Here is a 15,087-nt window from a genome sequence, read left to right as displayed (position 1 = left end):
ATAAAAAGGAAAAACATTTACTGCATTTGTTAGATAAATATAGCATTAAAAAGGATACTTTATTTTCTAGGTTTGCTAGACTTTCATCTGGAAAGTAATTTTTTATTATTATAAAGTTAAACTTCAGACAAAGGTAAAAACTTCACACATATTAAATTTCACATGTACATTTTAACTTACATATTTATTTTACTATCTATATTTAGTTTTACCCTAACATTTTTCCTTTTATCGGTCCTTAATGCCTCAAGCGATTCACGCAAACTGAGAAAATGATCCGGATCTCTGTGGGACACTTTTACATCAAGAGGGCCCACGTGTGAGAGCTACTGCGGATAAGCCCCCAGCATCATAATAAAGCATCATAAAAAATATTCCACCTCCGTTTGCGTGCCAGCAAAGGAGACGAAGTAAATCTGACACCCACCTGCATCTTTCACATTAAAACCTGATCCTGAAACTCCAAAAGACTGCACAAACACACGCCCATGCTGAAGTGCATGTGTCTTATCTAGCAGTAACAGCCTGAATCTGTTCGCAGTCTGTCTGAAAGTCAGCCTCACGTTAGGAATGTTTCTTTAACTACAACAGAGACTGACACCAAACAAACTTTAGAAGCGGTGATCACAGAACCATGCAAACATGTCAACAGAAAAAGTGTTGATAAATACATAAACTGAAACTTATCCGAGTCCTATGAATGGTTCACATCGGCTGCTGCAGATACAGAGGAAACAATAGATAATGAAATGAATAAGTGAGGAAAAGCTAGATACGCAATGCACATGCGACTGTTCGAGTCTCGTAAATATATGTATGAGTACAGAATATTTAAAAAGCATCTGGCGCAGGGGGATGTACAATGCTTGAGTTGCAGCGCTGCCAGATTTGGAAAGTAATGAGTTTCATCATTAGAAGTTTTGAAAGGTGGCAGCTCGGCAAAGATCGAATTTTAAATGCGCTACCGCTGCGAACAAGCGCTGATTACGGTTCAAACAAAATACTCTTAAAAAAAAACATCAGAACTTGTTCCTGTCTAACGATGACATTAGACAAGGAAAAAACAACAAGATGATTTCTCCTGACATGCATGATCTAATACAAAAATGTCAAAAATTGAGTTTCTTCATAACAGAGGTGTCGATCTGAGACCTGGTTAATGAGACCCTGAGAGAAAAATAAAGAGAAACAACAAAAAAATACAGTAGCATTAACTCAATTGCAACTCTTAATATGATGATCTGCGTCAGACTGAGAGATCGGGCTAGGAGGTTCACATTCATTAGGCCAAAGTAAATGTTTAAACTACTTAAAAACATTAAGTACTGCTAAAATACTACACAAAATACTGATAAAATGAGTACCAATAAATATTTTGCAATCAACATGTCAAGCAGAGATGTTGTTGTTAAATGAACTCATCTATATATGTCAGTGTGTCAGAGCGTCCAAAAAAAGAGAGAGAGCATTTTACACACTTCAAATGGTTTTAATTTATGTTCCCAATGAGAGGGTCAGCACACAGACTTGTTTGGTTATATATGAACATGCCGAGTGAAGGGGTCACATTCCTGGAGTGGCTCAGAGGTCTCGTAAAATGAGGGATTCTTATTTTAAACATATGAGTCCATAATTCTCTCTGTGAATCAGTCATTTAAGACAGTTCTTTTGGTATGATGAGAATATGCCATTGAAGACCTTCATTCTCAAAACTCTTATACTGTAGACCAGGGGTCTTCAACTACTTTTCTTTGAAGGCCAGATTCCAAGAGTATAAATAGGATGCAAGCCAGTTTTGTGTGTGTCCTCGAGTGTCCTCGTTTCTTCTTTTATTTTGTATTTCTGTTATTTATTGCATTTTGTTCCTATACTGTTTTTGTTGCTGGTACGTACTGTCACGACTCTGCTTTATCTTGTCATGGATTTCTTGGTCTTGTGGCAGAGTCGTGGCAAAGCCTTATGTTTAGTGTAAGAAGCCATGGGGTGTTTACCTTTCTGACATTCCATGTGCTTTCTCGTGTCGTTGGCTCCACCCCTCTCGTTTCATGTATTGCTTCCCTGCCGTGTCTAATGTTTCCCACCTGCCCTCGTTGATTACCCTTCATGTCTTCCCTTTAAGATGCCCTCATGTTTCATTGTCTTGTTGCTCGGTCATTGTATGTACTTGTACCTGTTCCTGTCTTGACAGTCGTGTGCGGTTTTGCCTAACAAGAGTAAACCTTGTCTTGTTTGGATGTTACCTTGCTGCATTGTTCCTCAGTGCCGTGTACGTCGTGTAAGTTTAGTTATTCTGTCTTTTTTTACAATTAGTCCAGTCCGTGTTGCACCCCATTGTGGGTTTTTGTTTTGTTGGTCAAATAAAGTATTTATTTGTTAACCCCGTCATTGCCGCTGCCTGCGCTTGGGTTCTTTCTCCACCTCCAGCAGCATGGAGTCGTCGAACGAGGCGTTCAGGAGCCGGCAGGCTCACGTCCTGTTTGGCTTCCGCCAGAGGGGGACCCCCGTGAAGGACTTCGCCATGGACTTCCTGTCCACCGCGCGCTACTCGGGGTTCACCGAGGCAGAATCGAAGGTAATCTTCAACAGCTGCCTCGATGAACCTTTCGAGCCAGCGAAGATGTGCCGCGGTTGAGACCCCTGGGCTTTGTGGACCAGGTCCAATTCGCGATGAATCGTGAGGAGTCCAGAGGAATGTCCATGGCGGAGCCTCTCACGGGGCTGGCGGAGATAGCCGGGCTCCCCATCACTTCTCTTCAGCTGGCCACACGTCCTGGGGGATGCTGAACCCTGCCCAGCCGCCGGTGAGCGCTGCCCAGACGGTGTCTCAGCCGGTCCAGCCGGCATCCCAGCCGGTGATCAGCCAGAATCCAGTCCGGTGCAGCCGGGATCCGTCCAGTGTCCAGTCCGATGTCAAGCTGGGATCCAGTCCAGTGTCCAGTCCGATGTCAAGCCCGGTGCAGCCGGCGTACAGTCCGGTGCAGCCGGCCTTCCAGCCAGCGTCAAGCCCTGTCCAGCCGGCCTTCCAGCCGGCGTCAAGCCCTGTCCAGATGGCCTTCCAGCCGGCGTCAAGCCCTGTCCAGCCGGTCTTCCAGCCGGCGTCTAGCTTGGCCCAGCCGGCCTTCCAGCCGGCGCCCATCCTTGGTCGGCGGTCCCCCCCAGGACTTTCCCCCCTAAGTCCCCCAGAACTCCGCGCCCTAAGGCGCAATCAGGGACTAAGACTTTTCCTCCCATGAACCCTTGTCTGTCCCCACCCCCCTCCCATGTTTATTATTTTTGATGTCCCACCCTAGTCCTGTTGTTGTTCTTTCATGTTTGCCCTTTATTTTGTTTTCATTATTTTGCTCTGTGTTTTGTCTGTCACCCAGACGGTCTTGTCTCGTTACTCTGCCCCTTGGTGAGCACCTGGAGGTGGTATTTTTGTTAACCCCGTCATTGCCGCTGCCTGCGCTTGGGTTCTTTCTCCACCTCCATTCCTGACAGGTACTTAGGCCAATAGGTTTATATTTAAACATGCACCAATTATTGAATCCAGTATTTTTGCATTTTCATCATATAATTCAAAGGGATATTGTCTTTTTAGTTGTATTTTATATTCCTTAATGCGTTAATTTACCCAAAAGTGAAGTAGTTGTTAATTTACTCACCCCAGTCCCCCAATAGGCTACATCCAAGATTTGTGTGCCATTGTTTTTTTCAAGAAGATGTTTATGGAGATATTTGGTCGAATTAATGAGAGTCAAATCAATAAAAGTCAAAAACGCTAATACATTCAACACAAAAGTAATCCCTGCCCCTTGTTACGTTAAACTGGCATCTTATAAGGGAATCAATTGATCTGTGCAAGACACTAAATGTGAATTCCAATCGCATTCATGTCCAATCGCCTTTGTAGTGCGAGTTCTGGAGAGAAATGAACAGCTGTTTTTTGTAAATATAACCGTTTAAATCATACATAATGAATGCAGTAATAAAACCAACACAGTTTTTCTCTTAAATGAGACAACCGTTCACGTGGTGTACCCTTCCTGCAGTTACTTTCAAGGGTACAAAACGCATTTAGAACACGACCTATGGCGTCCGCAAACCGACTGCCTGTGGCTCTGGATTGCCGATTATAACATTGTAAATAACATTAAGTATCATCAATAAGACCTCAATATATTGTTATGAGCCGCAGGAATTACTTGTATTGAATGTAGCAGCGTTTTGGACTTTCGAAGATATGGCGTCTCAGGAGGACGTGCATTTCTTAAAGCACACCGTTCTTCGAGTCTCTCCACTTATTTGAAAAGTTAAGGCGGGCCGCCAATTGACTAGCCCTGCTGTAGACTCTTAAGACTCCATGCAGTTTACAGACTCATGACAATTAACAGGATTAATTACAGCTGGGCAATAGAATATTTACAATGATGACTTTGTAGGCGATATAAAATTTGAAACATGAATATCACTAGGGCTGGGCAAAAAAAAATCGAAAAATCGATTAATCGTTTTTTTTAAATGCGGTCGATTCAATATCGATTCTCAAAAGCTGTGAATAGATTTTTTTCTTTCATATTTTCGCAAGCACTTAACATTCATTAACGTGAATGTTATTGCTACTACTATCCATCACTTTTCTCTTTACAACGGGTGGATGTTACAACAGGGAGCATATCGTTCATTCATTGCTTAATTAACATGGCGGATGCGGGTGTGTCGTCAAATTTATCATCACCTTCATATAAAAGGCAGAGGATCCTATGATTGCAGCCCCTCTTTACAGTTAATTTTGTGAAACAATGTTTGTTATACTGTATCTTAAATGTAAAATAACCTGTTCTATTTCAATATACCCAAGTATGTTTAAAGTCTAATATACATGTTTGTGGCTCTTCATTTCATTTTTTAATTCACCATTGTAATGTGATATTTACTGATCTTTCTTAGAAATATCTATAGGATTTGTATTAAATCTATAATCATTGACTCGAATCGAGAATCGAATCGAGAGCTTTTGAATCGGAATCGAATTGAATCGGAACATCAGAATCGATACCCAGCTCTAAATATCACACTAATCTTAATGTTTTTGACCAACTATATTATGAACAAATCAGATTATACATCCCCATCAATTCATCACCAGCATTTAGAAAGTCCTTGTTTCATTTAGCATGACTTCATTGATGTGCTGAAGTTACATTACTAGGTAAATAAAGCTTTGTATAATCCTGCAGTGTTAACATATAAATACATAATAAATGTAATTCTGCCTAAAGATAATTTACATAAAAAACATTAGAAATTTATGACATAAATATTAGAAAAATTTCATGCAATTTAATTAATCAACTTTCAAAAGTGCAAAATAACATGAACGGTTGAAAAATATAAATGTTTAACATATATCGCCCAAGCCCAAGGATGATGCTTATTTTTGCATTCGAAAGAAGTGACAAAAGAAAAAAAAAGATTAGAAAGAAAAGTCTGTTATATATATTTTTTTAGTTTTCAGAGGATTAATCATTTGATGGATTGTGCAATAGAGATGAGAGTGGTCCAAGCAGCTCTCTGTAGAATATGAATAGCAGTGGGCATCAGAATCTGCTCAGAATCTCCCAGTCTCAGTAAAAGGTATTCAGTGTGCCAGTGATATGATCTAACACCTGCAGATGTATCTGAAGGCTCAAAAAAATCGATTGTATTCTTTCACATTTACATAAAAAAGACTGTATATTGCAGTATTCTAAACCAAAGCATTCACAATATGAACATACCTGTACATACTACTTAAATGTATATACACAAGCAGTTGCTTTGGATAAACGTGTCTGCCAAATGCAAAAATGATAACATTCCTACATGTGTTAAACATTCTCCCTATCTATGTGAGATTTCTCATTTTAAAAAGAAAACATCCAAGATCTGGAAGAAAACATTTTAGATATATAGAAATAGTTAATCATGTTTGTGTGCAAGAGTGTGAAAAAGCAAGTGTGAAAGAGACAATAATGTATGCGGGCAGTTTTACTGCTGGTTTAATTATAGTTTTGCCTCTTTTCTAATGGCAAGGGAAACGAGGTGGCATGAGAGACTGTGTATGCGTGTGAGAGCACGTTTGCGTGTGGGCAGAGGGTGAGAAAGTCATTGTTAAGCAGGTGATTTACAAGACGGCGGGCCTCCCAGGCTTTGCCCGTAGCGAGGGACGTAACCGCACCAGCTTGGCTGTTTCCTTCTTTCCTTCTGACCCGAGAGCCGCTGCATCACACCAACTCTACACGTCTTAACACGGACGGCACAGATTAAAAAAGCAACTCTTTCTCCAAATCTCTCCGCAAGCCTTCAGACTTCTCAAAACATTTAGACAGAGCTAGAAAAGTCCTGCTACAGCGACCAAGCTTCACTCCTCCAGGAACGCTGACTGAATTTTAAATAACGTTCAACATTCTCAGATGAAACGATGGGTGAAATAGCAGCGATGTTGCGCGTACCGCCTCAGGTCACGACTTTCCTCACATTTGGGAGAGTGGAGGTTTCTTAAAAAAAAGCTGTGTAGCGTGTCAGAGTCAATGTGAAGGAGACAAAGTATGCCATTCACTGAGCCCTATTGTGCCACTCTGTAAGCCTGTGACCTTTCGGGGCCTTGTGGAGAATTATCAAGGCTAAAAAACAAAATAAATCAATGTCTCTGCAGTAAACAGACCAAAGATAAAGCAACGAATGAGGTGTGTGCTTTGTTTCTCAATCCAATTCCCAAAACTGTCAATGAACAATGAACTATTGCAATAATGAACAACAATTCATCAATTTGCCAAGATGATTATTTTGTATAGTAATGTTTTTTAAGAGTTTCAAGCAACAAAATAACAATCTGAATTTTTTTTATCACCCAATAGATTAAACAAGCAAAATTTACATCAAATTTATTAATATAATTAGAATAATATTAGATGAGTCCATTGAATTTATGGAACCTGCAGATATTTTCACAATATTTTAAAGGAACAGTTCAGCCCAAAATGAAAATTCTTTCACCATTTACTCACTATCCTGACATACTAAACCTGTATGATTTTCTTCTTCAGAACACAGGAGAACATATGAATAATGTTGGTAACCAAACTGGATTCTATTAACTTACAGCCTACGGACACAAAATCACAGTTATTAAAATGTATTTTTTGTGCTACACAGAGGAAAGAGACAAATACAATTTTTATTTTTGGGTGAACTATCCCTGATAGGGGAAAGTATAAACTATAAAATATTGAATGATATATACTGCATTTTTGAATATTTGCAGATCTGCAGGACAAACATTTCAGGTGGCCCTTCGTATAAGATCAAATGAAATAGTGATAGGCCGATATATTGCTGTGGCCGATATATCGGCCGATATTTGGACGTTTTTAATTATCGGCATCAACAATATTTTTTCCTGTTTGGCCGCCATATAGCACATTAGCATTTTAATAATAAAAATAGCACATTAACATTTTATTAATAAAAATACCACTAAGGTGTAAAGGAGGCATTTGCCACTTAGTAATGTAATATGACCACAGTAAAATGGGTCGTGTAAGGTGGATGAGATACAAAAATTGTATGGTAAGTATCAATCTTTTTTTTTAATTGCTGTATTTTATTGATATTGAGCCATGTTTAGCCACCCACAATTAATATAAAGTCAAGTGTGGACCTCTTCATGTGTTCACTAGGCACATAATTCACAATAATTGTTCATTTAGTTTCACCAATTTTCTTTTTGTCTCCCACTATAATGAAATACAATGTTTTGTAGCTACCGAGTTTAGTTCACTCTAAAATCAGTTCTACTTTAGTTCTGCTACACCGTTCAACATCAATTATTCACCAACCTCATCAAAACACCATCATACAGACTTATAACTTGCATAGGTACACAGCAGATAACACCAGCAGGTACAGTACATCACCTCTCTTCTAATGGCATCATCAACATTACCCAACAGCTTCTGGTCCACGGCATCAGGCTAAACAAATAACTGAAGATGCAGATGACACAGAGTCATGCTTTTTCCTACAGTATGAGAATAAAAGGGACAGTTCACCCGATAAAGAAAATCCTGTCATCATTTATTCACCCTCAGATTGTTCCAAACCTGTATACATTTCTTTGTTCTGATGAACACAGAGAAATATGTTTGCAAGAATGTCAGTAACCAAACAGATCTCATCCCCCATTTCCTGCCATAGTAGGGAAAATAAATACTATGGGAGTATATGGGGGATCCTTTTGGTTACTGACATTCTTCCAAATAACTTCCTTCTTGTTTAGCAGAAGCAAAGAGATTTATACAGGTTTGGAACAATCTGACACATTGTCCTAACCAAACGCGATGCGTCGCCGCGACACGCGATGAAAGGTATCTTTTCCATGTTAATCAGAGGTTTTGACCTAACCAGCTGCGACAGTGCTGCGCGATGAGCAACGGACGTTTCTATTTTAGAAACGGTTTCTATTTCTGCGACGTCACGGCTGACAGATCCGCCCACACAACGATCTCATTCGATGTAAGTTCTGCACAAACATGGATGAGGACAGGCTATATATGTTTGATTACGTACGTTTAGATTCTGAAATTATAGCATAGCAGATGCTATATGGACAGAGAAAAACTGTTCTGATTGGTTGTGTTTTGTGATTGATTGTCGCGGCCCGCCTCTTTTTTGCGTTCAGTATGGACAAACAAATTGTTTAGCGCAGGAATCTCATCACACTGCTTTTGGATAGGTGAGGTGAACTATCCCTTTGAACTGACAAATCAACTTTGTAAATAAACACAACACATTAGGACTGGGTGATCTACTGAATATTCACAATATATTTAAAATGCTCTTGGTGATAAAAAAAATTGCAATTATTTTAAGTCATAAAAAAAGTATGGGATTTTTTTATTGTGTTCACTAGTTAAAAACTGTTTGGAATAAGATAAGACTCTTAATAAGAATAAGACTTGATTATTTTTAAATGAATAATTTCGCTTCTTGCATTAAAATTGCTCATTAACAATGGTCATTTTTTAAATGGCTTAATAAAAATGTTAAATAAAATAATTAATAAAATAAACAGAATTATAGATATTTCTGTTTTTAACAAAATAGATATTTCCATATACATAAAAAAATCTATAATTTATACTTTATAAACTTCAATTAACTATAATTTTTTGGACAGCCATACAAACGTATAGAAAAATACCCGGATAGAAACCAGAATATATATCATATAAGATCATTTAAATACAAATATTATATAATATAAATCCACACATCCAGAATGACTTTTCACCTTCATATAGCCAGTTAGAAATAACAAAAGTAATGGCGCCATGAAGCTCCACTACACTGAAACTATTGATGTCTGACCACTAACAATTGAGAGAATTTCACCAGACTCCATTCCCATCAGTAACTCACATAGAATAACGTTGCTTTGACACTAGAGGTTTTGGTTCGGATCCAAACTCAACCGAGCATAGAGTCTGAACAGTATAATTGCACAACAAAGAATCACATTGAACTCTGTTTGAAAAAGGAAGTGAAGTGTTCATTCTTGTGAACCACAATATTGCCAGTGTTTGATCTAGACGCCTACTACATACGATTTGCACTCAAATAGTATCCACACAATCTGTCTGTAACGTCATGCAATGCGATGAGCCTATGAGATTATATGAAAAAGCACATGGCACACAGAAATGGGACTCGTGCAACAAGATTGGAAGACTATGAAGAAATCCCATCTAGGGAATATATAATGAATGACGGCAAGACAGCACATCCAGAGCAATAACTCGGCACAGCCAACAGAACTCAAACAGCCAGAAGGACTGGCAGACAAGGAACACAGTGAGGCCAAAATGAGATGCAGCACCAATCACTCCCATTCATTTTGGCTCAAATGGACCGAATTCATGAAAACAGATATGAAGCAACATCAAAGGTATGGGACTGATTTGTCCATTCACACACTGGCATAGGCTTGGCCAAGCTGGAATGGTTTACCTGCATGACCATCTGTTGCCAGGCCAGCGGTTGGTTGCTCATGCCCGTGGTGCGGCCCGCCAACATATCAGAAGGCAGGCTGCCACGTTCCAGCTGCAGGGAGACGTTGCGGCGTTCGTCTTCAAGGGCCCTGGTGAGACGTTCGAAGCGAGCCTCCTGCTCTTTGACTGAGGCCAGGATGCTAGCGGCCGACGGCACGTCATAGTCTTCCATAGTAGCAGTTTGCCCAAAATTATGTGCTGATTATAGAGAAGGGAAAGTGTGGGAGAGACAAGGACCCAGGGAATAAGAAACTATTTAAAGGGATAGTTCACTCAATAATAAGAATTATGTCATCACTTCAATGGTTAAGTCAATGGAGACCAATGTTGTATGGTCATCAACATTCTTTGAAATATCTTCTTGTTTTGCATAAGAAAGAAGGTCATACAGGTTCGAAATGACTTTGCATTGAATTTGCATTTTTGCGTGAACTATCCGTTTAATGCTGTAAAATTAAAAATTCCATTGTACATATGGAATATTTAAAAATGTAGTTACCCGAGATAAATTAATGTCAAAAAGTTTTCCAATATACCCGAATACACTCTATATTCCTTTAAAAATGGGTTTTTGGCATGTAACAAACATAAATGACAAACATTTAGGGCCCAAAAAACACGTCATACACTCCCAGTGTTGTTTCAAAGCCAAACTCGCCACACTCCAATGACAGACAGACTTTCTGAACTCTAAATCACCATGATAAAATTATTCATTCATGCCAAGCACAATGGCTCACGCTTCACTTCTATAACCAAAGGTAACAAAATGAAGACAATGGCAGCTTTATAGAGAGAATAAAGAGCAAAAAATGAGGTTCAAACTGGAGGCACGGTTCACACACAGTTCACCTGCATACACACCTATCAGTTAGTGCGGATAGAGGCGGTTAAAGGACAGACATTCCCCTAGAAGTTCACACAGGAGATGTGCCCAGCGGCGAGGCGAGAGAGCAAGAGACAGATAGGCTGCAGAGGGAAAGAGAGATACAGAAAAGAAATCGTAGGTTAGATAATAACGCTGACATTACAAACAAAACAGACAGAATTGTGCTCTGGCTCCTGGGGACTCAAAGAGGATGAAGAGAAAGAAATGAACGGGAAGATGCTACAGAATGATAAATGAGTATTGAAAAGTCAGTCGTGGACTTTCTCGAGTGTGTCTTTGAGAGAAGTAGATTGGTGAGGGCCATCTGGGGACAGGTGGAAGGAGATGGACGGCTTCTGAGTGGGTACGGGCTGGAAAGGAGGGCTGGTGCGGTTTAATATTTAGCAAGAATTTCATTCTGCTGTTGTCTTTCGTTCTTCATTAAATCAAAGCTGGAAACGGACACACACGCAGGAACACAAACACACTGTTCACTATGGCAGAGTGGGTGTGAAGGCCCTATTCCCTTTGAAGCACAGTGCAGTACACACACAACCTTTGATGTCTGTTTCGGTCTGATCATTTATTTATCTTAAGCGTCGTTCTGACACTGCTCTAACGGCAAGGCACTGTAATAGTGTTGTTATGGGTACAAGATACAGTACACGAGATCTGCATCTGCTGTCTATACAGAACAACCGCAGTTGGTCTTAATCTACTGTACTTGATAAGACATGTTTACAAAAATGTGAGGTTATCATAAAAACCTAAATCAATTTAGGAAAACAAACATTCTGAACGTGGCAACAGATACATTTTCATTATCTGTGACATCTGAAGAGATGGATCTGTAGGTCATGACTTCAAAAAGGTTTTGCAGAATGTTAAAAGGGTTGCAATTGGGTTGCCCAAACGCTCACTTAAAGGAACGGCTCACTCAAATATGAAAATTCTCTCATAATTTTTTCATCCTCATTATATCCCAGATGCAGGGCCGACTCAAGCCTTTTACGGGTCCCTAAGCAGAATTTTATTTGGGGGTCCTCCTGTGCCCCCAATATAATCGACTATTGTCAATGTTTGATTATTTGCACATACACTTTAAATCTAACACACCCAATTCTATTAGTTGTAGCTGTGATTGGGACATACGAATGTCATAAAAACAAAAACACATAAACCTTGTGATTGTCAAACATTTGATAATTTCATTACTTACAATTTTAGGTGACTGTCCCTTTAAATTTTGAGCACATACCATACAAAGTTTGTGGAATTTATTGTTCAATGCATTTAAAAAAAAAAAATTCAAATTTTTATTTTATTTTATTTTAACCACAACCTATAAGCACCTTTTTAAAGCCGCACAGCCCTTGAGGATGATTTTATCTTTTTTCTTATTTTAGGGTATTTATTTGATAACCATTAAATTAACTTACAATATGCACACAATTATTCTTAACCTTATCCCAAATAAAAAGCTGAATTGACAGATAATTATATAAATTACATGGATCACGTAAGTATTTTGTGTGTTGCACAGCACTCTTTCAACTTTAAAACGCATCTTGCTGAACAGCTGAAGACGTGACAGTAGCTCCATCTTCTTTGATTTGATTGGTCAATGCTCGGCTCTATAACCAGTAACTCCCGCCTCCTTTCATTTGATTGGACTCCGCACTTATTTTGGTATTGCAATGTTGCATTTAGTCAGTAATTTCAAAAAAATGTACACACCCCAGAAAAAAATTGTGGGTACGGCCTTACGGAGAAAATGGATGTGTGTCGTAAATATATCACAAAAATGTAATTAATTTGATTTGCTCTTGGGGGCCCCCTAGTGGTGGCAAGGCCCTAAGCAGCCACTTAGTTCTTATAGGGAGGGCCGGCTCTGCCCAGATGTACACGACTTCCTTTCTTCACCTTAACACAAATGGATAATTTTATATTAATGTCATAATAAATGCAGGTCAACGTGGTGAAGCTCCAAAAAGCATATTATTAAAGTAATCTAAATGACTTAAAATGGGGTTAAAAAAGTCTTCTGAAGCAAAACGATACGTTTGAGAGAGAAAAAAAACAATATATGTTTTAAGCTCATTTGGTGATTAATGTGTCGAATATAAAAAATTGATTCTTGCATGTCTTCTGATGAAACATTTTGCTGCTGTCCTTCTCAAACCTCATATCTCCATATTTCAGAGTTGACAAGCACTTTTTATTGGTTAGATATTTGCAAAACCCAGTGACAAACATAGAGTGTGACTAATAATGATGTATGGCAAAAAATAATAATCACAAAATATGGAGATACAAGGTTTCAGAGAGACAGCACAGTATATCACAAACAGTCATGAACAAATCAGATTTGTCGTTTCTGACATGCCAACATAATTGAATCTGCCATAGATACGTATAAAAAGATAACATGAGGCAATTTTAAAAGCGCTGCTGTCCTTCTGAAACCTCGTATCTCCATATTTTTTTATTATTATTTTTTGCCATAGGCTACATCATTGTTAGTCACACTCTACGTTCACACTGCCACCAAAATCCGAATTTTTTGCTCATATGCGACCCAGACCTGTTTACTGCATGACAGTGTGAACAGGACAAACCACATGGAATCCGATCTTTTTTAATCTGATCTGCGCCACTTCCATATGTGGTCCTAAATCAGATATAGGTCTGATGTTTCGCAATGCGACCTCAGTCTGAACGGTCATATCAGAATTCATGTGACTTTTACGTCATTCTACATCGACCCGCATCATAATTCTGGGCCGGTGCGACCTACCGTGTCACGTGTTTAATCGTAACAACATGGAGGAGAGCAGTGAGTTTAGTCAGTGGAGGGACAGTGAAGTGCTAGATTTGATCAGCATTTGGGTGAGTGGGAGTGTCTTGCCGTGAGAGTGCTTTGGAGAGGCGCTGGCAGATATAATTAAAAGTAGCCCTTGACATCCTGAAATTGTGCATGAAATCAAGAACAGTAAAGTTATTTACATCACGATCCCACCACTCCTGGCTCCGACTTCGCATCCACACACACCTCAGTACAGAAACGGCAGCAATTGCGACACAAAGTGCCATGGTTAAAAGTTTTGCCTTTTTCTCCCTGCTCCTTGTTCTCCTTATCATTTGCTCGTGAATTTTGTGGCTTCCGCTACACATCATTTTATAAATATAAGCTCCTAAGGCGTTAACACAAACTTCCGTGGCCTCCATGTTTACTCTGAGTGTGCTGAGTGTGACGTATTGTTGTTGTTCTTGTGCACATGCGATTCAGTTCAGGACCGTGACCAGTTCACACTGCAATCTGATATGGGCCACATTCCTAAACATAATGTGAACAGCCAAACAGAAAATCGGATAAGAGCAAAAAATCAGAATTGAGCATTAAGGCTGGCAGTGTGAACGTAGTCTATGTTTGTCACTGGGTTCTGCAAATATCAAACCAACAAAAAGTATTAAAAAGTGCTTGTCAACTCTGACAAAACATTTAATCATTTAAAAAGTACTGTTTTTCCATTTTCTGAACATACAAAAGGATAGCAACGATATACATTTATTTGTTTGTGTTGAGCAACTTATGAGAGTATTCTCATATTTGAGTAAACTTTTCCTAGCGGGTATGCATTGACGTCACTTTCCCTCATGAATATGCTGGGACACGACCCGGGACACGCTCCCTTGAGTTGTAAAACAGACATCAAAATGGCTGCTTTCAATAGGAGAAACAAAGAAACCGGGACTAAAACATGCAATTATTTGCTGAAATTACAAGCAGCTGGACTCGACGGTGATCCTTATGACTACTTATGATTCACAAAAGAATCAAGTATTCTTGGACACTCAAATGTTGCACAGAATTGCGTTTCCCGATATTGTAACTATAATTCTGCAGTGTTTTAACTGAAGCAGAACAGAGACTTAGCAGGAGAATGGCATGTCAAACATGCCCACTGAACTTATCTTGACCACTAGCTGACCCTTTCCAACTACACCTAAAATAGACCAAAGTATGTTACGAGATGAGTGAAGAATTCCAGACCTGGTTTAGAGATCTAAAAAGTACTTGTTATGCTCAATGTGTGGAGAAAGAAGTACGGTAACTAGCTAACTGTATCCAATGCTGGGATATCCAAT

General features: G+C 39.2%; 1 protein-coding gene across 11 annotated transcripts in view; it reads right to left on the bottom strand.

The window, feature by feature from the left end:
- arvcfb (ARVCF delta catenin family member b) overlaps positions 1-15,087 on the bottom strand; it is a 218,596-nt gene that overhangs the window by 101,002 nt on the left and 102,507 nt on the right. For 8 of the 11 annotated variants that reach the window (XM_057350833.1, XM_057350777.1, XM_057350794.1 and 5 more), the window contains one exon: positions 10,030-10,268. The exons of 1 other annotated variant lie outside the window; for it this stretch is intronic. In XM_057350833.1, coding sequence (XP_057206816.1) covers positions 10,030-10,268 — 239 coding nt within the window. Of the gene's footprint in view, positions 1-10,029; positions 10,269-10,934; positions 11,040-15,087 lie in introns of all 11 variants that reach the window. 2 more of the 11 variants (XM_057350862.1, XM_057350852.1) reach the window with 1 other exon arrangement.

Source organism: Triplophysa rosa, linkage group LG2 (genome assembly GCF_024868665.1).
Source record: "Triplophysa rosa linkage group LG2, Trosa_1v2, whole genome shotgun sequence".
In the NCBI taxonomy this organism is placed as follows: domain Eukaryota; kingdom Metazoa; phylum Chordata; class Actinopteri; order Cypriniformes; family Nemacheilidae; genus Triplophysa; species Triplophysa rosa.
Note: the sequence above shows the minus strand (reverse complement) of the source record. Positions and strands in the feature narration are given on the sequence as shown.